General features: G+C 39.9%; 1 protein-coding gene across 3 annotated transcripts in view; it reads left to right on the forward strand.

Moving 5' to 3' along the window:
• The window catches only part of CTNNA2 (catenin alpha 2), a 1,129,701-nt gene that overhangs the window by 415,059 nt on the left and 686,709 nt on the right, over positions 1-27,933 (forward strand). For all 3 annotated transcript variants that reach the window (XM_029937693.1, XM_029937690.1, XM_029937691.1), the window contains exon 7: positions 12-215. In XM_029937693.1, coding sequence (XP_029793553.1) covers positions 12-215 — 204 coding nt within the window. The remainder of the gene's footprint in view (positions 1-11; positions 216-27,933) is intronic.

Here is a 27,933-nt window from a genome sequence, read left to right on the forward strand (position 1 = left end):
GCTGCTTTCAGAATAAGATAATCTTGGACCCTATGACATTCAGCGAGGCCAGATTCCGGCCGTCCCTAGAGGAGAGGCTGGAGAGCATCATCAGTGGCGCAGCGCTCATGGCAGACTCGTCCTGCACGCGTGACGACCGGCGGGAGAGGATCGTAGCCGAGTGCAACGCCGTCCGTCAGGCGCTCCAGGACCTGCTCAGCGAGTACATGAACAACGTAAGTCCTGGGCTCTGGGGCTTCACGTGTGGTGGGTTTGGGAGCGGTCTTGTGGCTTTTAGGTGAGCGTGTATAGCAGAAAGAAAGGACAGGTGTTTTCTGGAGAGAGTCAGGTGAAACTGAAGAACGGCTTTGGAAGAGTAGTGTCCTGAGCTCGGCTCAGGATGCACTGTTAGTGTGGAAGAGAGTGGTGAAAGAGACTTGTTAAGAAAACTTTGGATGTTGACTTGAATGATTTTGTGGTCATTTTGATGGCTGACCTCGGACTGAGGTATTGATGGCTGACCTCGGATTGAGGTAGGATGGCAAGTGGTAAAAAATGGATGGTGGCTGGAAATGACTGAGGGTATCTTGAAGTCCTCCTCTACAAAGTTAAGGACAGCTATAGATACTAATCGTCATCCTTAGGGGGCCTTGATAAGCATAATAGATTTTCACATGTATATATAGGCTTAGTTAAAGTGGAAATGTTCCAGTGGCGGTACAACTTGGAAGAAGTATTGATTCATTGTGCAACTGGAAGCTCTTATGAAGTTTCATCCCTAGGTTTTCACAAGCATATTAGTGGTATCTAGCAATATTGCTGCACAAACAGTAGCTGACCTCTCCTATGGTTATAAAGTGCGACAGTTGCTCCAGATCTGAAAACTATGCAGAGAAGATGAAGTCCATATTCTTTGTTGTGAAAGATACTGAATTATGTTTGTGTTGCTTTGCTACCTTCATTCAGCTGAAGTGATGCTGGGGGTGCCCAGTGCTGGCAACCATGAATGATCTGGAGTTTCTCCTGTCCTGGATTCCTTGGTTTGAGAGAATTCAGCACAGAGTGGTAAAATGTAGGTACAGTGAGGTCTTGACAACACAGATTGAAGGAATGTGTTGTATAGTGGTCAGGTAGGGAGCAGGGACACTGAAAATCTGCTCATGGCTTTTCAAACCCATGTTGGGTCCACTTGGAACACCATGAGGCAACATTGAGACAATGCAGTCAACCCTTTCCTCCCCGTCAGCCCAATCCTTCTTACCTCAGCCCCCAACCCTGCCGACATGCAGCCTATGGGTAGAGCCAGGAGTCAGCATTGACAAGAACAGTGCGGCTCCTGCCAGACTCCAGAGACCTTTGACCTGGAAAACAAAAAGATGTAGAATGCCCTACAACCTGAAAACCAAAAATCTGTCTAATTTCCATCAACCTTCAGATTCTTTGATTGGGAAGACTTGCCCATTTTCAGCACACAAAGAATAAGGTATGGATGTCTAATGTGGATGCTTATGAGGATTTCCCCATATGACGCTTTCTGTGATTTTGGTTATGGGTGTTACGCTGAGTAAAGCTAGAAATATTGACTGCCACTGTCTCCCACACTGAGTGAAATTTTTGAATAGCAGATTTAACAAAAAGGAATGCTTATAAAATCTGGGATTCTGTGTTTGTTGTTTTTAACAGAATAGCAATAGGCTACTTACTTGTGTATGGAATTAGGTTTTATATTAAGGCATACTGGTGTTTCTATCAATGAATAATTATTGCCCAAGATGAAGTATAAACACATTACAGTTATGGTTAAGATGTCAATATAAATGGTTCAGAAAAAAAAAGTATATTCCTATGAATGGTAATCACAGAACGTGATAAAACAAGAATTGATGGAGATGTGACATGTAATTTTCAGGTTGGTGTCTAGAATTCTGTAAAGTATTCTTTGTCTTTCAGTGTAAACTCCTATAGATCAGCAGAGCTGATGATTTTTGTATTTTATTGACCCTAGGTTCTTGTTTTTCTGTTCACAACCTTGTGATACAGGAATGTTTTGTATTTTGTATTATGGAAACTTGGTTTCTACTTTGATATGGTTACAAATAACACATAGGTGGGCCTAGTGCTTAAATTTTAATGTGTGCAAATTCTCTTCACTTTGAACCATGAGGGTCAAAGCTGTGAAATAAAACACCTCCCATTGACTTTGGTAAACTATATAACTTCACGCTTCTTTGGTGATTTTCAGGTAGAACCAGATGCAGCAGCATCAGCTCCATAGATCTGCCTGGTGCACTCATTTCTACTTTCAAAATACCAATTGGTGTTTGTTTTGGTGTGGCCTATGGTGATAATAAACCCCACATACACCTCAATGCCTTGACCGAAAAGTCTGCTGTATTTAACAGCAACCAGTAAATTAGTGGTGCCTAAGCTGTTGGTTATATGATACTTGTTTTCAAAATTTGTGAGCTCTGGGAATAAATGTATTATCAAATTATCACTCTGCAGATTTTCATCTTAATAAGCTCAACAATATCATTAGGATAAAGAATTCATTAGCTGGAGAAGAAAAGACTTAAAAAATGGGCATAACTGAGGCTTCAGGATTCTAAAATGTCCTGATCTTTGGCTGATGAAGATTCACTTTACGGAACTCGCCTATAGGCAAAGCTGCTCTAAAGTCCTAGAAATGCCAAGCCATGTCCAGTGCAGGGAGATGCAGGTTGGGAAGAAGAGCTGTACACTGAGTGGCTAGGAGAAGGTGTTTGCATGGCCACACGCCATGGATTAGCCATTTGAGTTACACTGGGCTCAGAAGGCTATCATTGTGGGTTAGATATTTCCACAAAGGTGTATACAAATTGGGGTGTGTGTGTGTGTGTATAACTTGAAGATGTAACAAGAATCAGGCACTTCAGAGAAACTGGTATGAGAAAAACGTGCTGTGTTAACAGATGCATGTGGTAAAACTATGATCGCAGAGTATGGCTGTGATAGAAAAGAAAAGCCCCGGTGGCCTTAATTTATCAAGTTGGTGATATAAGCCCAAGTGAGAAGCTTCTTTAAAAAATCCTCCTTTAAATAGGACATCAGATTGTACATATGTGAAGACTAATAATGACTCTCTCTCTAAAGATGTGTGGCCTTTGGATGAGTGCCATCAGAGTGGTGGTTGGAGTATTATGCTGAGGACTATAAATAGCTCCAAATTATAATGAAGATGTAAACTTTTCTCTGTAACTTACTATTTTAGACAGTTCTTTTTGCCTGTGGCAGTAAAACTTTTTTCATTAAAAAAAATACCTTAAAAGTGATCCCATGATAAGCAACCATTAGACATGGTATTTTATTGATGAGGATTTTATGGTGGATTTGAATATTATATTCATTCAACAAATGTGCTTTGGCTACTTTGTGCCAGGCACTGTTCTGAGCTCCTAAGTTATAGAAGGGAAGAAAATAGACAAAATTTTCTGTTCTTGTGGTGTCTGCACTCTAGTTGGGGGAGACAATCCTTTGAGCCAAGGTCATCTCAGATGATGGTAAGTGACACAGAGGAATATAAAACAGGGAGACAGAGAGAAGGGGGTGTGGCCATAAATAAGGATGGTCTGGACAGTGTTCATGGAGCAGATACTTTTTTTCAAAGACTTTTTGGAGGTGAGGGAGCAAAGAGCGCTTGAGGTGGAAGAAACAGCAAGATGAGCACCTTGCTGTGAGTGGGTGCCTGGTACCCAAGGAACCTTCGTGGGCGTGTGATCATGGCTGTTAGGAATGAGGGGGGCCAGCAGAAAGAGGGTCTGCAAGGTTACAAGGTGTCCGACTGCCCAGGGCCTTGTGCAGCATTGTATGGAATTTGACTTTCAGTTTAATGGAATGGGAGTCCTTTGGAGAGTGTTGGGAAGAGATGTGTCTGTTTTAGGAGCACAAAGTGGACACTGCGGCTCTCACAGCCACCCTGCCTGGTATCGTTAGTTGGTATCTTCAGCTGGCTTTGCTTGCACAGAAAATTCTGATTTTCTCAGATGTAACCATTTGCAAAGAGCTCACGTTGCAATGCCTGGATACTCTGCTAGACAGATTGCATTTAGAAAGGAAGCTAAGTAGGAAAATTTTGTTTCAAAGTTGTATCACCAAAAATATCCAACTGTTCATATTCTTATAAAAGATGAGGAAAGTATAACACTCTAAGTACTAAACCTAACTGCAGAACAATAGAGAGATGCATTAAACCATTACTTGCTTGTGCACAATTTGCTGGTAGGGCTCGGTGAGAACATGCGATGACCAGATGTGGCTGGGCTTTGTGTGTTGTGATGCTGTGCTGACTGTTCCTTGTGACGTGCATAGACTCTCTGTGTTGCGCTGACGTATTCTGAAGACTATTGCAGAACTACCCTTTTTTTAAACCATCATCCAAAGTTTGATTGCACGATGATGGCCGAAAATCAAATGGCATAAAATAATGACTTGTCTCTGCTATGTTAAAATGTGTCAGGTTATTTTTTGATTGTATTTTTATAAGTAGTTCAAATGATACATTTTTTTATAAAATATTTGAATCCAACTTTTTTCAAACCTCTTAAAGGCACCTCAGTGGATCCCTGGGGACAGTTTGTAAACCACTAATGTAATGCATGTGATAAAAGCTGATGTGGGAGGGTATATACATTTTACAAGTGCCTGAAGAATCATTGTCCCAGCCTTTGCCAAAGAGTGGAATCTGTTGTACAGAGGGTTCCCAGTGGGTCCAGTTGGAGAGGGGCGAGGTCTGAAACGAGGTCTGAAAAGGTCATGCTCAGCCCCAATCTCGGTTCCATACCGCACACCAAGCTCCAGAATTCAACAGTATATTAATAACATGTGAAGTGATATCCAGAGTGGAGGGAACTCTGAAAACAGTGAGCTTGTAAACTGTTTTGCCGTTGTTTGTTTTTAATGATGCAAGAGAAATGTATGTTTATTGTAGATGATAAAAACCTATTTATGCTATCACCCCTAAAGAAAACATTGTGAGCAAGTTTGTATACATCTTTCCAATGTTTTTAAGCCTCAGTGATACATTTGTACACACACAGAGAAACACACAGGCGTGTTATACCTTGAGTTCAAAAAACTAGACTCATTGTATATGGCATTTTGTAATCCATTTTCTTAATGTTTTGTGAATATGTTACCATATCAATAAACATTCTCTAAGCTTAGGTTTTACTGGCTGCTCACTATTTTATTTTATATATATTATATACACACACACACACACACACACACACACATATAAATGTGTAATAATTCATTGTAAAGCAATTCATTCTGATATTATTTCTTAAATAAGCCTGTTGGGAAAGAGAAGTAGGGAAGCCTTTTTATGTTGGCCTGTAGACTATTGCTCGAGACCTAAAGAATGACCAAGAAAACAAAGTGAGAACGTGGGGTGGCAAAGCTTTACTGTTTAGATGCTTTAAAGGGGTCTCTGAAAATTTTATGTGGTGAAACTTTTGAATGTAAAGACATTGTAAATGCCTTTGAGGTTTTACTTAAACTTCTCAGTAGGTGAAGCTGGCTTTTCTGTTCAACCCCGATTTTCATTTATCAGAGTGTCTCTAGGTTGGCTGTCTCTAGTACTGAAGACAGGGGTCTTGGACAACCAGCGGACAAGTTCAGTAGTTGGATTTGATCTAGGGTCCCAGAGAAGGCCCTCCAAGCTTCTAAAGGGAGTGCCATCAGAAAGATTATGTTGTCATAGAAATTGTTGTGCTCCTAAATTTCCCCCAGATGGGGAGAGAGAAGGAGGATTGAGTAGCTGTTACCACTTAATAAGGCTAGTTGTTAATTACATGTAAAAATCGTTTCCAGTTTTATCTAGGCCTTCTCATTTCTGTCCTTTCTGTTACTATGTAGAAGAGGGGGTGAAATTCACAGATGCCAGTTTGGCTGAGGACAAGTGTCTCTATCGAAAGGTTTGGCGTAATATAAAATAGAAGTTAATGTTTGAAAATGCTCGTGTGCCCTTTTTGACCCGGTGTTGCCCATACTTCCTTATAAAGGGCCTCCATTTTAAGAGGAAATTTAGAGGTGTCCTAATGGGATTGGAAGCCCCACTCAAGGGAAGGGTTTCTAAGACCCTGGTTTGATTCAGCCCATGGAGAGAAGCTTTCCCTTGTCTTCTCCTTATTTTCATTTCTTTTTCTCTTTCTTCATACACTGTGCCTTCAGATGTGTTCAGTGTCTCATCTCCATGAAGTCTGAGTTTCAAATTCATCTGTGCAATTATGCTTCTTATATAAAACTTTTGCTCTATGAAGAGATGATTTTTAAATTCCCTTTTAGTTGCTATTGCCAACTAAGACATTGAAAAAGTACAATTAGGTTACCTAACCCTTTTCCTAAGGTCTAACACTGCTCTTTGAATGTACCCTGACTAGGAAATATGGTTGAGAGGATAAGACTTTTGGATGGCACATTTAGACTTCATCTTTGGATTACACTGCACTCCCATTTGCCTCCACATTGTCAGCAAGTTTTCAGTGTGACTCCTGGAGGTACACTGGCACTTGGGCAGAGTTACACATTTAAAACAAACATTCTTAGCATATTCTTTTGTTTTTCAATTTCATTTTATTTTGAGAGAGGGTGCATGAGCAGGGGAGGGACAGAGAAAGAGGGAGAGGAAGATTATCCCAAGCTGGCTCCACACCATCAGCACAGGGCCCCACATGGGGCTCGAACGCACAAACCATGAGATCAAGACCTGAGCGAACTGGACACTTAACCAACTGAGCCACTCAGACAGCCCTCATAGTCTGTTTCTGATGGTGTTCAACTGAGTTTGCTGCAGTGGGATCTCAGAAACCCAAGGGAGTGGTAAGGAGCTATGTGGCACTGCGCTGCCCAGGCATTGGTGGTGGGAGAATGTCCAGCCTTGTCGGTGAGGCATGTTCCCCAGGGGAAGTAATGACAGTGAGAGAAATCATGCCATAATCAGATTTCCCACAGAGTACAAGAGTGCTCTGAACGTCTCCAGCAAGAGATGGAGGCTGCCAGGTGGTTGGTCAGCAGAGTACAGGTATGAGGAACATCCAGTCCTCATGGGAACATGCAAGGTCTCCACTGCCTTAATCCACAGGATGGGGCAATTATCCTGGCAGGAGAGTTAAGCCATTTGAAAAGTACATCGTTCTGTATATGTGTTTGCTGTTACTTATTATCATCTCATTACACACAGTTAAATGACTTACAGGATCCCAAAACAGATGGGTCTGACTAGATGTGTCTCCTTTGGATCATCAGGGTCAATTTTTAAAGCAGTCTCACATGCCATCTCTTGGCCAGGAGAGGTCCTTCCTACATGATACTCTACTGTTCACCACTATGGATAGTTTAGCAGAGTTTACAAAGCTGTGCTTTGTAATGAGGTTCAAATCTTTGTATTTTCCCTTGTATCTGACATGAATTTGGGCAAAGTAGACAGACTCTGAGCCTCAACTTTTTCAGCTATAAAGTGGGTAATAGAATTTACCAGTGGGAATATTCAGAGATCAGATAAAGCAGTAGCAGCCAGAAAGTTCAGTGTCAAAGTCATGTTTACTTCCCCTTTCTCCCCAGTGCTCTTATTTTCCTGTTTTATTAACCTCAAACAAAAACTCTATTCTGTAAAATTCATTGAGGTCTTTTTGGAGATAAGGAGTGTAAAAATACAGGAAAGCTCATTGTGTGTGTCTGGCTGGGGGCTGAACTGCCACAGATGTGTCTGGCTGTGTGGCCCTATTTAGGGGAACACCGTGGACAACACTATTGCCAAAGCTCAGGAACAAAGGATATTCTTTATAAAATGAGATGAATTTTCAAGACTTTGGAGAAAAATGACTAAGACGGGCAGAAACCAGAGGGTAAACAATAGGAGGAACAGGCCTCTGAGCTGTAAGAGGCTGGATGTAGTACAGCTTGTCTGAGTTAGTAGAGGGGGTGCCTGCATTTTCCTGGTCCTCTAGGCTTCCAAGAGAAGAAGACCAGGGTTTGCCTTTGAACATAGGAATATCTCCTGTTACTATGAGTCAGGGAGATAGACTAAAATTTCCAAGAGCGTAAGCATGGGAAAAATTACTGGTACATCATACAATATGGCCTTCTTCCTTAGCTCTAAAATATGATTCTGTGATTCTTGGGTCTTAGGGTTAGAATTTGGATTACTGGTTGGAGGTTGGAAGTTTTTGTTACTGTTTTCATGGAACCTTCAAGATTTGCTTGAAAGAGTTTGAAGTCATCGGTCACCCATAGTATGAACTTCAGGAGCTTGACCAATACTGTGGCACACTGAGGGGCCTGTTTAGGGTAATTGCCTCTACTCTGATCTCCTAAAAGTTGGCTGGGATCCACCAATAAACATACTGGGATATACACAGTCAGAAACGATGTGGCCCACTGGTGACAGTCTCTTGAGAGTAGGAAGATTTTTGAAAAACAGTTTGCCTTATTATCAAAATGAAGTTCCCAGTGTTGGTTCAGTAATGAGTTATGTCTCAGTGGTAAAGGTCAGGACAGCTCTAGATGCTCAATGCTGACTTCTTTTTTGAGGAAAAGAGGTACTAAACAATCTCAATCAATCAATCAATCTTTCTTTCTCATTCTCTCTCTCCTCCCCCTTCCATCTCTCATTTTTCCTTCCTCCTTTTCTTCCTTCTACCTGGTAGATTTTTTTTTAACTTTCTTTTTAATGCATGGATGGACTCACAGGAATGTAATAAATGGCAAGAAAATAAACTAGAGACAGGTCTGCATGTTCCTTCTGGCCTAGACTTGGGCTTTAAATGGGACAGTGTATAAAGAACAGGAGACAAAGTCTGTGGCCCAGCTGGATAGCCAGCTAAGGGACCGTAGTATAAAGCCTGGACTCTCAGATGGTGACACTGTTGGGGCACGGTGGAAGAAGAGAAAAGTTCCCTACACAGAGAAACAATGGAAATGCATGTTGTCTGGGTCTTTAAAGATCATTGTAAACAAAACAAAACAAAACTGTTTTTCATGCCACCAAGAATTGATAACCACAATCTCACTATCACTCAGTTTTGGGGTCAGAATCTATATTCTAGGGTCACATAAATTGTATCTAAAATTTCATTTAAAGGCATCCTGGGTGTTGGGCTGCCAGGTACCTGGCAGAAGCAAATTCAAGTTCTCTCTAGAGGAACCCCCTCTAAACCCAAGCCTCAAAGACTTTCTACAGATAAAGTTATAAGGAGTGGAAGTTGAGATTCCTGAATCTCTAAAAACAAAATGACACAAGCCGTCCTGAATGAGAGTTGGCTAAAACAACCAATTATAGATCAGACCTACAAGGGCTAAAGGTTGGCAGCTATTACAGATTACAAACTGTCTCTAAAGAAATTGAAGAGAGTGTTGGAAAAGTGATGAAGGAACCAGAGACTGTGAAAATTGATTGGGAGTCTTAGAAGGCAGGGCCGGAAGTTGTGTGATAGAGGAACATAGGTGTACTTGAAGGGGTGGGACCGGAAGGGCTGCCACAGCCTGGAATAATGAAAGAAGAAATAGGGTAATTGGGGGTGTCTGGAGCAGTGCGGGCAGTAACCTCCTGAGCAAAAGCTGTTTGTCTCCTGTAGCAACCCTTTGGTTGGCTCTCAGTTACATTATCCACAGTGGACTTTTAGAAGGAACAGAAAAGGTCAAATCGCCAAGTAAAAAAATGACTAAATGAAACAGGAAATGAAAATAAAAATCTGTCTTAACAGCAAAGTTAGGTCCCATACTTAAAATTCTAGCTCGCTTCTTTCTCTTTATCAAATAGATCTCTCTACTGAGTCCTTGAAAGTTGGTTCTGAATCATACAAGGTCAATCAATATGATGAGGAAGAGCAAGTAATGTTATGAGACAGTAAGGGGCTGTCTTTGATTTAGTCAATGAGCAGAGACTGTTGACAGAGTGACTGCTGAATCCTCATTTTGGGCCATCCAAGTTAAGACAGCCTGGACAGCACAATCCATCAATTGATCTTCTTGGGAGAGCCTTTATGGTATTTCAGGGAAGATCTCAAAACTGTCAGGGAAATCAGCAGGCTCTACACCACCACCAGAACCATGAGGCTGGATAAACTTCCCCTTTGTGCTTTCAAAGGATACGGGAAACCTGTAACCCTGGATTTCGTGTTCCGATGGGTCGTTCCAAAGATTAGCTCACAGGGGTCTCTTTTCTTGGGTCTAATCCTGCCTGGACCCCATCCTGAAAAGTTTCTCTTGATTCATTCAGGAAATTGTTACACTCGGAAAACTAAGTGTTTCACTGGTAGGGATGCCACCCTCTGCGTCAAACACACCAGGTTCTTTGCTGCTTCGGTGACTTTGCACTAGGCATCCTTCTGACTGGAACATTCTTTCTCAAAGTTCACGTGGCTGGCTCCTTGTTTCAGCTTGAATGCATTGCTCTTAATATCATCAGTGTATTTCTGTGAGAAGACCTACCAGCCCTTAGAATTATAGCATATCCTTGTGTTGTTATTGCTGGTCCTCACTGGGTTTTAAACTTCCATGAGAGGAACACTGCCTTTTTGTACAGTCCCCAGGATCTAGATGTCTAGTCTGCTAGGTATTTTTGAAATGAATAAATTAATTATATTGCATCCTCTAATAATAATAATAGTGAGGAGGAGGTTCCTGGGTGGCTCAGTTGGTTAAACCTTCGATTTTGGCTCAAGCCATGATCTCACAGTTTGTGAGTCCGAGCCCCGCGTTGGGCTCTGTGCTGACAGCTTGGAGCCTGGAGCCTGCTTCCGATTCTGTGTCTCCCTCTCTCTCTGCCCCTCCCCTACTCTCTCTCTTTCTCAAAAATAAATAAACATTAAAAATAATAATAGGAGGAGGAAAAAGGAAGAAGAGAGAGAAGGAAAAAGAAGAGTAGCAACATAACCATGTCTTTTGAGTCCACTGAGTCCAATGTTTTGGAACAAAATGGTTCGTGTTGTCTGTCTGCTCTACTCCCCAGATCAAACTACAAATAAATTAGCTGAAGTTAACTCTACTTGGCTTCTTCATGACTTCCTTTGAAGGGCCCAGGTCTTGCCCTATAGTTAAAACTATATGTAAGGCTCTGGCAGAGACCCAAAATGATCCGAGTAACTACAAGTATAGAAATAAATGATGTGCCACTTGCTTGCTTTTCCGTTCTAAGAGTTCCAACAAGCAGCTTATTCTTAATTCTGCCATTTAAAGTATTTCTCTAGAGTGAGCTGTTTGGGCATGAGTCCCTGAGGAATGTATGTGAGGGGCTGGGAGGAGCTGGGCCATTTTTAGTTGTATAGAATTCCACAGACTGGGCTGGGAACTTTGGAATATACTTAACTCATCACTTCCGGAAAGGCATAAAAGGGTTTGTATATGTATCTAAGAGATAAGTCAACATAAGAAAGGGTCACAATTCAGCTTGGACTTTAGAAAGTGTCTCCAGAGGCCAAGCCCCAGCCTGTGGAATCAGTCTCGTAAAGAGGAGATTGATAATCTCTAACCATAGCAAGTACCCCAAGTGATTTCTATGAACAGGTGACTTAGGAAACCCTGATGCAGTAAGTCAGTGGATCACATCAAGAGTTGATTTAATATAACATCAGCCTAGGAAGGGTTTTCTTTTTTGTGAATGGAGAGAAAACTTTTGTAAGAAAGCATCAAATGAATATCACCTGAGAAGTCTGATTGAGCTATATTTCATCTCAGCCTGGACATTTCAGAAGAGACTTGTGAACTGGATAGAGAATTCCTTCTTTGAATTCCTGAGAAATAGACAAGCAAAGCCAAACCAGTAACTCACCTGTGAGCTATTAAATTGAAGGGCAGCTGTTTTATTTTGCCCCACAAAGCTCGCCTCCCTCAAATGCACTTCTTCCTACACATCTACTCCTCCATTTGTAAAAAGACACTGTCTCATCCTTGGAAGGACTCTGCTCTCAATAAATGCCAGAACTAAAATATCCAGTCTCACAGATGATTCAAAATCCTTTCTCTTAACAGCTTAATTGCTGATTTCAGTTTCTACTAACTCTACAGGTTTGGTGGCAGGGCTTTGCCTTTGCCAGTTGATACCTTGAATTGAACTTTTGTTTCTGGTTCTTTTGGTGACTATTCTAGGATACATTTCCAAGAGGAAGTAGTGTTTCACCTGACTGCCCTTGGGATTCTTAATTTTTTTTTTTTTTTTTTTTTTTTTTTTTTTTTTGGTATTAGAACCACACAGGGAAAAGCCTATATGCTAGGGCCTAACCAGTCCCAGATTCCCAGTGGATTCTCATGCCTCCAGGCTTGTACCAACCTTGGACTAGGCCAGCATTGGGGAATCACCCAACTTAAATTCATTAGACTCAAAGATAGGTACCATATTTTTTCATTTCCTCAGATTTCTCAGTAATGTTTTCAAAGTTCTATTTATTATTATTTATCTTCACCCTCCAAATTACCCCTACCCCTGCCAGGGGACCAGTGAGCACCTCTGCAGGCAGGCATTTGCATTGCTTTCCTCCTTTACTCTTGAGGTTCCCCAAGAGCACAAGATTGGCGTGTAAATTTCACCTCAACAGAAAAAAAGACAGCATTGGCTCTTTTAGAATTCAGTGTGCACACTTAGAGGTTAGATGGAATCCCTTAGGTGGCCTGCAGTCTGATGGCCAATTTAATACTTTTGATCCCTGCCAAAAAAAAGATGAAAATCTTTTGGGAGAGGTGTTTTTCTCTGTTTTCATGAAACATTTAGAAATAAAATTCTCTAAACATCTTATCACAGATAATGCCTCTTTTATCACCATTGGTCTGATTTTATGCTTCTTAACCCTTGTGTTTGCTTCCTTTCCTTCATCTGCCAGTTTTCCCTCCACGATTTGTAAATCCTGTGAAACCATATATTTTTAAAAATATATATATATTTATATATAATTATATAAATTCTAAATATGCATATATATGTGTATATATATATATATACATACATATATATATATAAGACATATATTTTTGTAGGATTCTCAAAGGATCCCCATCCATTTTCCTAAAGTCCTCGTTTCCTTATTTCAGGTTATTTAGATGAAAATGAGCAACAAGGTATTTGCAAAAATATCAAGTAGTTAAGGGCATTTTTCCAAGTAACACAAATAGAACTGAAATTGGAATTCAAGTCTTCTGGCTTCTTCATTGCCTCTCTGATTCTTTCTATTGTCTCATGATTTATATTTTAATGGATTTAGATATAACTTTGGGTTTTTAATATTGTTTTTTCTCTATTTGAAACCCTAAACCATTTATTATGTTTTCCCTAATATTGCTTTATACCTCTGTGCTAGTCATATGATAGACTCTAGCAGACAGCAGCAGCCTGTGGGAGAGAGAGCCATTAGAATTAGTCATAGAGAGGGGCTGAAAGGACCTTTGTTGGTGGAAATAGGTGTTAATGGATCAACTAAATCTGACTTTTCCCCCCCTACAGTGCAGACTCTTCTGGCTTCAGTCTCTCCTTGGAAGCTGTAAATCTTTTTGGAGACAACAGTAGAAACAATAATCATAACAGCCAGCCACAGTGTGTCAACTTTCTCATAATTGCCTAGGGGTTCAGTGAAGTGACCGTGCTTTCAACTAGCCATGTCTGTGCAAACACCTCCCTTTTACCCTTTTCTGAAAATAAACCTCTGCCTCAGTGTAGATGAGAAGAGACGATCTGGACGTTTCACTGCTTTTTAAATGAAATTTCAAGTACTCATCTGGTTATTAACCTCACCTTTACTCTCCCTTTCCTCCAGGAGAAACTGGTGCCTCACATGTGTGCATCTCTGAGGGTTTTACAGTGTGAATTGGGTCCCCATTGCTGGCTTAGGATCCTCCTTTCTCAGACCTACTAAATGAGTTAGTATACCTCCCTCTGATATCTACTTTCAAAATATTGCCATACTGTTTTCTCCTATTTTCTTTGTCTTTAAAAACTAATGCCTTTAAAAGAAAACTGTTTTATGGTTATTTTAATGGGGTTTCAGAAAAGAGCAGCTATAGATCATGGGTTAAATCCATCTTCAGCCATACTGTTAGGTAAGATTACAGGCTCCTTCCCTGTGTCCAAAGTCCATGTCATTTTACACCCTAACTTGACTGAGGAGATGAATAGAGCTGGGCCACTCCAAGCGTTTTCAAAGTGAGTTGAGAGTTTAGAGAAAAGTGGAAGGGAAACGTAATGTGCTGGAATAAAGCTTAAAATGGAAGAATCTATATGGTCTGGGTACTCTCTCGTATATCTGTGTCCATGCTGTTTCTAACCAAAGCATAATAGATATTGGTTCCAATTTAGACCTTGAAGCAAGTGTGGTTGTGAATGCCGGTCTTGTTGTTTGTGTAGGATAATTAATTGTAGAACATGTATCACATGATAACAAATCCTTCAGAAACCTTCACTGTATTTAAGTCTGCTGGATGCTGCCTTCCTCTTAGTTACTGACTGATAGCAATTGTGCAGTCAGCGCCATCCTGTGATCCATACCACTGTGTTAAGGGAGAACGGAGATTGATTGGTATTATTCTCTTCACCATTTTCTTAAAATCTGGTAATTTTTAGTGTCTCTCCCAAAATACATAGAGCCACAAACCTTATTCATGGAAATGTCTTTGTAAGTGGAGTATTCTTGTAAATTGTTTGTTTTCTAAAGGTTACTTGAGGTCAGTCAAATTTATCTTGTGAATTATTAGCTGTTTTCCCCCGGTGGTGTTATTTTATATATGACTCTGGCACTTCGGTTTTTATATCCTTAGAACTTTTATCAGGCATGTGACTGAATGATTTGACTTATAAACAGCCACATTGATATTTCTATCAATTCACATTGTTATAAAAATTTATACCCAGCTGCCAAAATGAGTGATAAGAAAAAGAGACATGGGATATTTAATACTCAGACAGTGAGGGTGCCTGGGTGGCTCAGTCAGTTAAGCATCCAACTTCGGTTCAGGTCATGATCTCACGGTTCATAGGTTTGAGCCCCACATCAGGCTCTGTGCTGACAGCCCAGAGCCTGGAGCCTGCTTCAGATTCTGTGTTTCTTTCTCTTTCTGCCTCTCCCCCACTCACACTCTGTGTTTCTCTCCCTCTCAAAAAATAAATAAACATTAAAAAATTTTTTAATACTCCAGACAGCCATTAGGGAAGCTCTTATGATTTATCCCTAATATATTGTGATTATTAGCATGTCACCTGATTAAATTTTCCCTACAACATAAATACATCCACAAATAATTCTCAGAAAACAAAGACTATTTGCTGGCAAGTCATGTGGAGTTTGGCATATGTTTGTATGTTTGAAGGGTAAGAAAAAATAAGTTGGTTTATTAGTTTTGAGACTGCATTTGCTAGAGACCTAGATTCTTCAGGGTCCCCAATAGTGAGTGAGAAGGAGATGGGGATGAGTATCCCCTCTGCCTCCCCCATCCCTCCCTCTCCCTGCGCAGTCCTGATGCTAATTGAATTAAATATTTGGTTTTCATATAATGTTTCACTTGGAAAAAAAACTGATCCTGCTGGCAAGATAGATTTTGAAAATTAATGATATACTTTATACCCCTAAGACTTTTGTCTGAAGTAACCAGATAATTGACAGGAAAGTTAATTGTAAGACATCAATTATTTAGGTACCTGACCAGTCTGCGATTATACTCATGGATCTAAAGATTATGATAAAATAGAGAAGCTCAGCTCTTTGCAGACAGGCAGACCTGCAGAACTGCACTGAAATATCCAGATAAGTACAAAGGATGAGTCATTCACTGCATTTTAGCTACCGGTTTACCCAAACAAGTGAGAATGGATTTGGTCACCTATATGTCTCTATCCCAAGTTTCCAAGCAGCCCCTGGTCTGACCTGCTGCTCCGGGGAGCCTCTCTCATAACTCACCCAAGGCTCTACACTGTGCCCTTTAGGCCAAGAACAGCATGCCGATGACAAGGTTTGATGCTAAATCTCTTGGCACTCATCATTTTCATTATTTTCTTTAGAAATTGTCATGATTTGCAGTCTTTAGAATAACATAAACATAATATTTGCCTCAGAAATAAGTTAGGGTGTTCTAAAATATCTCCATAAAACATTTTATTTTCCTTATAGTGTATCATTTTCTTCCCTGATCGCTGTAGATGAATTGGAGACCTTTTCTGACACTGTAATGATATACTGAATTATACCAATGCAGTTTAGCAGAACTAATGCTTACTCACTTGCTGGGTAAATCAATCTGTTCATTTTCTGTAACACAAAAAGGAAATGATAATGGATAAACTTGGGGATAATGTTTTAAATTTCTATAAAGTTATAGTAACAATATATTTGCTGTAGGGCTACTCACTGGCAGGGCCAGAAAAACTATTTCTTTAAAAATTAAAAAAAACTAAAATTTAGAGTCAAGTACCTAAAATTGGGAAGAATCTTGTTAACAATGTATTGAGTATCCTCCCAATATAAGAGTGATGTGCAATAGAATCAGTTACTTATTTTGGAGCTCCTTAGTGTTATAAGACTATGAAGTCCCTTCCAAATAACAATGACAAACAGATAGCAAGACAGAAATAGGTAGACAGGAATCGGGTTTCTAGAGGGGCAACTGGGTCAAGATCCTGAATTATTTATGTCAGAGGAGGCACCTGATCTGTTTGGAAGGCGAGTAGGAATAAAAGAAGTCAGTGAAAGGGTACTTTAAGTGTAAGGAATGATACAGGGTAAAAGTCGTTGTACAAATGTATGTGTTAGATTCTGAACACTCTGTGTAGGTTAGCTTGATGGGATAGAAGGGCTTTAAATAGAGAAAAAAAAGAGTTTGCAAAGGAAGGTTGACCTTAGATTGCACAGGACTAGAATTCCAAATTGAGAAAGGCATGCTTTATTGGGGTAGGCAGTTGTTTATTGAAGGTTTTTCAGTTTGGTTTGGTTTGTACATGGGGGTGATACTGGGGAACCCGTACATTATTGGGGAACAGCCACCCTGCCTATACGTCACAGAGCAGCTTCTGAGAGTGTTCACTGGAGATTGGAGGGCTAGAGACACATAGTGGACTCTTAGGGAAGTGCAGACAGAAAATAATAGAGTTGGAATTAGGGAGAAGATGGGATATGAAAAGGAGAAAAACAGATTCAAAGAAAAATGTTAGCAGTAACCTGATGACTAGTTTTGATTTGTCTGTCTCTCTGTCTGTCTTTCTTTCTTTCTCTTGTTTTAGTGGAGGATGAGGGAAGGAACAATGGCATTGCTTTTATGTCCTCATGAGCCATATTTATTGTTAATTTAACTAGCAGGTCTCTAAGTTGGGGATGATATAATTCATTGACAATATTATTCCCTACACACACACACACACACACACACACACACATTTAACAGTGTTTAAAAGTCGGCCACATACTTGATTTGATCATATGATGTTTTGTCACTATGCAAATATGTATCTTCATCTGCTTCCTATTGTATTCACACAGTAGAACATTATTGTCTTTGATGTGACATTGACAGCTGCCAGAAGCTCATGGTACGGAGTCTGTTGCAGTCGCTCTGTGTCCTGGAATCTCACACCTCATGGTCCACTTAGGGGCTAAGTCTCTAATGGCCGGTCTACAGAGTGGGCCTGGCAAACTACCCATTATCTACCTCTTGAGTGCTCATTATTGGTGCAACATATGGAGCATAATTTTCAAAATGTTGTTTTAAAAATGAACATTATTTCTTTGGGAAAAAGTGGCCTTAAAAGAATAACTTAACGTTTGTCTTGGGTTTATTGAATCTGAATGGGTCACTTAACTTTCTCAATACTTTAATGGTACATCTAAAATTGTGTGTGGGAAAAGGGTTGTGAGTATGGGATTACACAGAAATCTCAAACATACTCCTTAAGAATACTCAAGGATCTTCTCTAAGGATGATGTGCTACCTGGAGTCCACCGTTTGGTCGTCTCTGCCCCATGACAGCTTTGGTTCTACTCAAAGCAAGGTAATATTCCTATTAGTCAACAGTGTTCAGATACTTATTTGCTACCCATTATGAAGAGATCACTCCTCTAGACACAATGAGGAATACAGAGTTGAATAGAAGAGCCACTGTGTGTAACTTCAAGGAAATTATACTTTGTTATGTCCAGAATTATACTACTTTATTCATTATCTCTGATTTCAAATAGCTACAGTTTGAACACTGGTTATTCATGACATGAGAAATAAAGTTTTAGGTTGATTAAGATGAATCTGATTCAAAAGGTATTTGATACATTTTTATCCAAGAAAGGGAGTAGTACCTACTACAGGGAAAGTGATAGATCTGCCTGATTTCCAGTCAGCCTGAGGCCAATTTCATTGAGCTTAGGTGATAGAGATGGAGCTTATGAATCAGCTTCATGTATATGCAGACATATTTGCTAGGTGCAGCCTCTCAGTGGGGTTTGAGATATCTCTGGGAAATTCTCATTTTACCTTGATACATTATCAAGTCCAACCAGTGCTGAAAAAAACACAGTGGAAGTTAGCATATTCCTGACTTTGGGGAATATATCGTCTCTTTCATCATAACAACAGACAAAACTAAGGAACGCATTATTAATAGGAAGACTTGTAAGTTCATAGTTGAAAAATCTGTAGTTCCCACAACCCTACATAGATTTACTGAATACAAGTGTAACCTCATTCTTCTTTTGATGAGGAGATGCAGTGGGTGTTGGAAGGCCAGCAAAGCCTGGAGCTTCTGGCAGCTTCCAGGCATCTTGGTGTATTAGAAACTGACTAAATCATTGAATGGAAAGTAGGTGTATTCCAGAGGAAAATTTATGGTAGTGTAGTGATCTTCAAAAAGTAATCAAGTGGTAGTTCTTCAAAGCATGGACACTAGAAGAACTGGGGATAGTTTGATTAGAAAAGATAAAAGTGCATCTCAGTCTTCAAACATTTGAAGAACTATTATGCACAAAAGAGAAATTTGTTCTGTTTGAGTCTGAAAGTATCTGTAAGACCACAAAGAAATATAACACAAAAGCTTTTGAGTAGCCAAAGCCTTCTGACAAATTCTGTAGTCTGAAGCCTCATGAACTGCCTCAAAGACCAGTGCATTCTCTTCCTAGATGATACAACACATTAGAATATGTGGCCATTTAGCTGGGTGCCATAGCACGAGATTCAAACCTGAGACTGACTTTAAGGCTTCCTCCAACCCTGAAGTGATCACTTCAGTGATCTTGTGGAAATGCGTCTGGGGGACTGAGGTTGGCTCCATCATTGTCAAGGCAAGTCATTTGTCCCCTTGTTTGCCACTTGTCTAGTTTTTTCTTTTACATGAGACTAGTTTGGAAAATCAGAGGGAAGTTTGGACTTTGAAATAATCAGAATGGAAATGATATTCAGCTACACATTCCTTATTCATCAGTTGTTGACTGAACAGTTTTGCAGCTTATCTAGCATCTGGCTCAGTTAGGGGCCTAGGTAGAAGGAACCTGGCTAAGATTGAGCGAAGACGAGGATAATTCTTCCTTGCCATAAGAAATAATATGATCGTTAGCCACGCTGTCCTTCACAGGGAAGAACTTTAGGCTTACTCTTTGCCAAAACAACTTTGGGTTCCCCTAGATGTGCCTCAGTTCCTAGACACAGTAAAGACTCCTGGATACTGGTGTCTGCGGAGGAACCTGGAACATTTGTCAAATCGAGATTTTGATTGTTGTAAAACCCTTAGGCTTGGATACCCATTTTGGATTTCTGCCATGTACTTAGAGTTTTGCCACCACTGTAGACTTTCTGGAAGCTAAAAGGCATTTGACTGTTAATTAGTGGTAAAGGTCCCAGGCAAGTTTTCTCCAAAGTCTACATTGACAGTTACATTTCTTGAGGTTGCCACCAGCAAATGAATCCCATCCTGTAAAGACCTTCCTCATGTGAGTCATTTCACATATGAAGATGAACAGTAGTATGTTTCTTTTGTAAGCACCAAATTAATGAACTTTATTTTAAAAAATGTGACCTATGTTCTTTTTTTTAATGTTTATTTATGTATTATGAGAGAGAGAGAGAGAGCACTACTGGGGGAGGAGCAGAGAGATAGAGAATCCCAAGCAGGCTCCTTGCTGTCAGCACATAGCTGGACGCTGGGCTCAATCTCACAAACTGGGAGATCATGATCTGAGTTCAAACCAAGTCAGGCACTCAACCAACCAAGCTACCCAGGTGCCCACACCCATATTCTCATTGAAGGTAGAACCAAAGAGCTCTTTGGAACATCTCTGACCTAACAGGAATCCACAGTAGCAAATACCTCTTAAATCAAATTTTAACTCCTGTTTTCTGACAGAGCAGTTATTCTTGGAATTTGCCTCTATGTTCAACGTTGATGTGGTTTGACTTGGTAACTATAAAAATAATACACGGTTTTAAAACTTTCTGGTGGTTTGGTCACATATTCTTTATGAGATTTGACTTGGTGATTTTAATGTCCAGCACAATGTAACCCTTTGCAGTGTGGATGGGTTTTGTAGCCATTAGAAGGCCTTGTATATAACCATCTGTCCAATAAGTTGTGGTTTTATATCATTCAGATTAAATTTGTCTTATTATTATGCTTACATCTCATAAATATGGGATTCTTTTTAAATGTAAAATTTAATTATGAAGAATAGATTTCTTAATTAGTTTGTACCAGTGCTTTTCAAAGTGTGATCTGAGAGCCAGTACTAATTGAGAAACTATTACTAATTCGCAACAAGCACAGAAATTACCAGCATTTAGAAGCTTCTTGTAGCATTTCTACTTTGTCATATTTCATTGAATTTCATAAGGGTTAACCAGTCTGCAGTGAACTGAAGTTAGAGGGGAAAGAATGTGCTTCTCACTCCAGATTATTTGACAAGTACTGTTTATACCTTTCAGATGATAGTACCAAAAGAGGAAAAGTGGGTAACTTCAAAAAGATAACAGATGTTCCCAAAGCATTATAGGTAAGCAAGGTCAGCTTAAAGCTTTCCAAGGTTCCTGGTCCAAATATAACTTGGGGATCTTGGAGGTATCACCAGACCTCAGAATCCCTTTTTTCCTTACCCTGACATGGTACTAACCACCCTCCACCCCGGCTCATCTTTTAGCCAGAAGGGTTCTGTCTAGATGTCATTATTTAATATTTGGGCTCTCTGGAATTGCCCATTTCCCTCCCTTGCACATCTGATTCTTTCATGAGGTTACTCACAGAGCTGAGGTTCTTGGGGTGCAGTCAGACCCAGGAGACCCCTATGGGGGGTGAGCACTGTACACTTAGGATCAAAGGCGAGAAGTCTCACCACTGCACACCCAGATTGCAAAGTGCTGGCCACAAAGGCTATCTGGAACTGACTTTCCTGTCCACGTTCTAGCTCCTGCCTCCTTCCTTGCCCAGAAAAGGTACTATGTTGTGATGGTTTTAGAATAAAGGGAAAGGATGGAAGGGAAAGAGAAGCAGAGGGGAAAGCTAGCTGTGGGATATGAAAGCAGGAACCCAGAGTGAACTTGGTATTTGAGAATATGTGAAATGATAGTTTAAATCCTTGAAAACTTTGCCTTCCAGCCACGGAACCCTCTCAGCTGCTATGCTGAAGCATTTGCGTGTGATATTCTTTACTTTTTCTTTCATGTTTTCTTAATCCAGGAGCAATTATAGTTTAACCTTTAGTTTTGATGTTTGTTTTTAAAATGTTGTGCCAGCTTGAATTGTTGGTATAAATGGGCCACTTACTGCATTCCACTCTATCTGTGGACACTGTGGGCCGCACAATTGGCAATATTAAAATAATCCTCAATATTGAATATAAATGAGGTAAGTTCTTTGCGTTTCACTTGAGTGCTGGTTAAAGAATACACAAGGCTATGTAAATTTGAACCAGGGCCCTTTTTTGATAGAATAGTTAAATAAACTAAATCCTCCAACTTTTCATTAGACTCCCTGAATTACAGACTTGGTAAGTCACTCTGTCTTCATCCTGTCATTTTTACCATCTCTCTTCATATTTCATGCTGTGGATATGAAAGGCCTCTGTTGAAGCCCAAACAAAGGCACCCGCAGTGGCATGAATCCCCCGTCGTGCTGCCCACTGATTCCTGTGATGTCTGGGAAGGAGTGTTCCACAGATCATTCCCCTTTGTATGAACACATGTTATTTCAGATCACTTCTCTACCACCAAGGAGGATTTTATGCATAGACTTTTGGTTAGCCCCGCTTAGAGACTTCTGCTGTGGAGGTCTTAAGTAACTACAGTTATCTTTTCTCACTTTTTTTTTTTTAATGTTTGTTTATTTTCAAGAGACAGTGTGTGATCTGGGGAGGTTCAAAGAAAGAGGGAGACAGAGGATCCTAAGCAGGGTCCACAACAACAGCATAGAGCCTGATGTAGGGCTCAAACCCACAAATCATGAGATCATGACCTGAGGCAAAGTCAGACGCTTATCCAACTGAGCCAACCAGCCGCCCCTCTCTTCTCATTTTATAGCGCTTTTGATTTCCATGTTAGTATCATCATCAACATCACTATCATTACATTCATATTTATTGAACAACCTCCATGTAAAGTTGGTATCCATTACGCCATGGCTCATAGATTCAAAGGCTTGAGAAAGACTAGGGTTGCGGGGAGAGAACTAATGTTATGTACTATATACTAGGAATGTTACAAGTTCTCACATTCAACAGAGACCTTTCATATCCACAGCATGAGTGCTGTTAGGCTGGGACTTGTATCTTCATTTCCTAAATCAGAAAATTGATTCTTAAAGCTTTAAACCACTAGCCTAAATAGTGAAGCTGAAATTCAAACTCAGGTCTTTGGGATTCTGGAAACTCTATTCTTTACGTGACTTCACCACTCACTGACTTTTAATCGTGTTTAAAAAGTGTTTGTTCTCCATTTATCTCTACCAGTTAATGTGGTTTTAGTTCTTTATTATTTTCTGAGTAATTATGACAGCTTCAATCCATTTCCAGATAACATTGTATATTAATTATTTAAAGATTAGTAAAAAATATAAAATTTTTAAGAGGCACAGAAAGTAGTAGAAATTATAACACAGTGGAAAAAAAAAAGAGGAGCTCCATTTTAGGTTCAGGTCAACAATAAAATGACTATAAGTTTTTTCAAATATAAAATAAAATAATAAAACAAGGCTATAGAAATTCTAAGATCTAAATTGAAAATTATATAAATCTATACTCAAAACATTCTTGATCTATTTTAATTTTACCTATTATCAAAAATGAACAATTTTAAAGAAAGTTTATTTTTTTCTGACTTTGAATAAATGTGAATTAAGGTGAAAATAAACTTGGCCTGATTTTAAGACTTTATAATAATAACAATATCAACAGCAGCAAAACGCTAATAATAATACTCTGGCTCCTTTTAAAATCATACATTATCTTTAACCCTGCAACTCTACAAAATTGATGGGTTGTCTATGATAGGCCGAATGTTTGTATCCACCTCAAGTTCACGTGTTGAAACCTTTCCCTACCCAATCTGGTGGTTTGGGAGGTGAGCATTTTGGGAGACAGTTTGGGTCCGATGAGGTCATGTGGGTAAAGCCCTCGTGCGTGGGCTGAGCGCCCGTATAAGAGAGAGGAGGCAGCTTGCTGCTGCTTCTCTCTGTTCTTTGCCACAGGAGGACTCACTGGGTGGCAGGCAGTCTGCAGCCAGGAAGCGGGTTCTTACCGGAACTCAGCCATGCTGTCGTCTGATTTCCGACCTCCAGCCTCCAGAACTGTAAACAAGAAATTTCTGTTTCTTATAGTACACCCAGTTTATATTTCTATCATAGCAGCCTGAACAGACCGTGTCCCCAGTTTAGACAGTAGGAAATTGATGCTCAGATAAGTTAATTTGATTGGGATGCCAAGATCTATTACAGATGGGACTTGTCTGCATTCCAAGGCCGTTTTCCTTTATCTTTCCATAGGAAGGCCCCGTCCCCAGTCGTCTTGAGCTTCCCCAGTAGGAAGGCACATGGTTCTGGAGGCTGACCGCTGCCTCCCGGGTGAAAGCTGTGTCTTGTCTCTGCCGCTCAGGGTTAGACACCAGCAGGCAGGACACTGTAGGGGGGAAAGGGGAACTCTTCCCTGTCAGCCCCAAGGAAGGACATGGGACCCTTTGGTGGAATGGAAAGATCTAGTCCGCTGGTTTAAATCCTATCCTATATTCTAAATATACTTAACATTGCTAAAAAGAGGTAAGTTTTGAATAAATACAAGAGTTCACATTAAAAGATGAATTGGAGATTTGAAGTAGTTTTTCTAAGAGATGTTTTGGGACAGTTGTATAAAGAGGCCTCCAAAATGCTTTGGATAAGACCATAGATTGCCTAGATCCTTAACAAGTCATGAATCAGTGCTTTGTATGCTTGGTGTTTGCCAGAGTTCGCGTATGTCCCTGGTGAAAACTAGCCTTCCTCCCCAACTGGTGACGGTAATGAAAGTAACATGACACCCACGACATTAATGATAGGCAACTCTGTGCCAGCCACAGTTGAGTGCTTTACACTTATAATTCCTTTTAATTCTGCTAATAGCCATATTAGGCAAAAAGCATTATTTTTATTTCACAGATGGGAAAATAGAGGCCCAGGAAAGTTCATCTTGTCCAAAGTCACATGGATGTAGAACCAGTTTAGTCTCTGGTCTTCTCAGAGTTTCTCTCTCTCTCTCTCTCTCTCTCTCTCTCTCTCTCTCTCGCTCTCTCTCTCTCTCTCAACGTTTTATTTAGGAATAATTTCAAATTCACCAAAAGTTAGGGGGGAAAAAGAAATGTGGAAAGAACTGGTTATCCTCAGGTATGACGGTTAACACCTCGTCACGTTTGCGAGCCCACGCACTCCGATTATACCGCCTCACCGCGAAGAGTCCATCACTTATTTTTAGAGTCCTGGATTTAGTTGATCTCATGGTCAGCTCAGTGTGTCCCACCTAGTTTTGTGCCCTAGTACAATTCTAAGCCTAAAATACCTTTGAAATGGAAGAATCTGTGTCACACTGTAGTTACATAAAGACTCTTCAGAAGTCTGATACATAAGTCTTTCTGGGGCGGGAAAAGACCGCCTTTTGAAAATGGCTCTTCTGTTACGTTTTTGGCTCTGCTGATTATTTGCCAAAGGATATTGACAAAAGACTGACGCTGATAAATAATGCATCTTTTGTTCTTTTGCCTTGCTGAGATTTCCTTTCTGAGTGACATTTTTTTTTCTTTTTACGTTAGTTTATTTACAGAATTGCCAAGATAAAAATGACATGCAAGTCACAATTCTTTAGGCTTTCCAAGGATACGTCCAGAAGAGGGCAGACTTGCACGTAGTAAGAGTTCCCCTGCGTAATTTAGTGATCTGCCTGCCTGCAGTGTTCAGTGACAATGAAGAGAGATGTAATAATAAATAAAATGGAAGGCTTATTTTTATTTGGTACAACATTTCTAATAAGACATCAGATTGAAAAGGTTTACAAGAACAATATACTTGTTTTGGTGTATTCTAAATTCAAAGAAAACATTTGTTTGAATCTATTTTTCTTTCCAGGAAAGCACTAGTTTTCTCAGTATTTCTGAGGGCGTTTAAAAAAATTTCTCCATTCTAGGCGTGTTTTACATCGTGTTGGATAGTCACCAAGTCAATTTCAGTGGTGAATGCTTTTGAAGACAGAACTTGTAAAGGAAAATAAAAGTTTATCTAGAGTTTGCTGCATTATTTCATTTACTGTGCTGCTAAAAGGGGGGCGGGTGTGAAGTGGTAAGAATCCTCTGTCTGTGAACCAGCTTCCTGATTTGGCCAGATCAGGGCAGAATTCTGTGCAGCTCACCCTCTCTTCCTCCTCCTGCCTTTAGCACCATCACCTCCCCAGCTCATCGCTGACCCTGCTAAGAGCACCACCTTGTGGCTGTTTCCAGGAACTCCAGGAGCCCATCTCCTTGCATCTTTTACCCCATTTCAGTTATGAACATCCTTAATTTTGTGCAGGGAAACTTCTTTCTTTTGGCTACTGCTCTAACCATTGTCCTCCTCTTCATCCATATTCCTACTTCTTCCTTCATATGTGGGAGAAATCTTACAGTATATCCTTGGGTAGAAGTCTAAAGCCTATACAATTTGGAAATAATCCTTTAAAAATATATATACACAACTATGAATCACTATTATATATAGGCCTTTAGAGAAAAGAGTGAAGAGTCCTGAAGAATAAAGTTTATTAATTTTTATTTCTTTATTACCCCCCCTTACTGTGCTTTTCCCTCTCCTTTTTCCTTATGTGAGCTTAAAACAAACAAACAAAAACCACTAAAACTCTGGTTATCCTAGTTTCTGAGTATTGACCTGAAGACTCAGTTTCATTTTAAGATGAAATTAGATACAGCGAATATTGCCAGTGATCTCTAGAGGCCTTTTCCTAATCTCCTCCCCCTCTATTCAAACAGATCCCTACCCTCAAACAAGCAGAATAAGTACACGGATGTTTCTTATTCTGTTTGCTATCAATTCTGCTTAATTATCAGCATTATAAAAGTATTAGGTTGCACTTTATTTTAAAAATCAATTTTTATTTCAAATATACTCCGGGTCAGCTATACTCTAGGGCGCTCTGGCCTCGCTGCAGAAATTAACAACCACATGTATTTATTAAGGAAACTGCTACTAGTGTTCCAAATAACAAGTTTAGAAATGAAATTCGAGAAAACAGTGTGCATGTAAGCTCGCCGGCCAGTCTTCAGGACCTGGAAGGCAATCTGGCTTTCCACTCCGTGTTCTCTGTGTGGTGTTCCCAGTTGTCAGGCACATGTCTTTACTCTGATGATGGCTCACCATATCTGCACACATCTCCCATTACTCGGTTATTTCTGTACACATCCTTGCTTTTAAAATCATGTGTCTTTATAAGTCTATTACTGTGCCTTCAAAAGAATGTCAGTATCACTTATCATGAAGTGCAAGACCACCACAAAAAAATAATATAATGAAATTAAATACTAAGCAGATACTCAAGGCTGCCTGAGGCCTGCGCCCTTTTTCAAAAAGGAAGATTAGAGGGATGCCTAGGGGGCTCAGTCGGTTAAGCAGCCGGCTTCAGCTCAGGTCATGATAAGGTTCGTGGGCTCCAGCCCCGCATCTGTGCTGACAGTTAGCTCAGAGCCTGGAGCCTGCTTCGGATTCTCTATCCACTCTGTCTCTGACCTTCCCCTGCTCGTGCTGTCTCTCTCTCTGTCTCTCAAAAGTAAATAAAAAAACATTAAGAAAAAAAGATTAGAAAATGTTACAGAAGCTTGAAGTATCAAATTAGAGGTGAAGACTATTCTAAACCTAATCAGAAGGCTTCAGAGAGAAAAGGGGCTGCATTTATAAGTGATTCGGTGATACTTACTGTTCCATCCGGGTTCTATGATCACCCTGAGAAACTCTCATGGGGAAGGTTTTGCATTTACTTTTGTAGGCATTATTCATGTATGGTGAGATTCATTCCATTAGCCTACTGTGGGATGGAATTGTAAGTCATGATATATTGAAGAATGCATTTTTACCCTGGAATTTTTTTTTTTAATTTTTGCATGTTGCTTTACTCTGATTTTATTGGTATAATACCTATTTCAAAGAATCATCGTAAAAAAAGAAGAGAAAAAAAAGTAAAGAAAATAATAAGGGAAAAACCCAAGACAAACTTCCTAGGGGAAAAATAAACAGCATGTAATTTCTTTTTTTGATGGTGGGGGTGGTTATGTGTAAATGAAGTTGCTTTTACAACACCAAAGACTTAATCATCCATTTCCTATATAAAAGGTAGCTACTTTTTTGCATGGACCTCAAGTATACTGTAGTATAGAGGTGGAATTTAAGGAAAGGTATTAAGCAGGCTGTGTTGTAGCTTATGGGCAAGTAATAAATTGTATCATGTATCTTGAATGTATCATAGATAAGCTGCTATATAA

The sequence above is a fragment of the Suricata suricatta genome, chromosome 4 (assembly GCF_006229205.1).
Source record: "Suricata suricatta isolate VVHF042 chromosome 4, meerkat_22Aug2017_6uvM2_HiC, whole genome shotgun sequence".
Classification (NCBI taxonomy): domain Eukaryota; kingdom Metazoa; phylum Chordata; class Mammalia; order Carnivora; family Herpestidae; genus Suricata; species Suricata suricatta.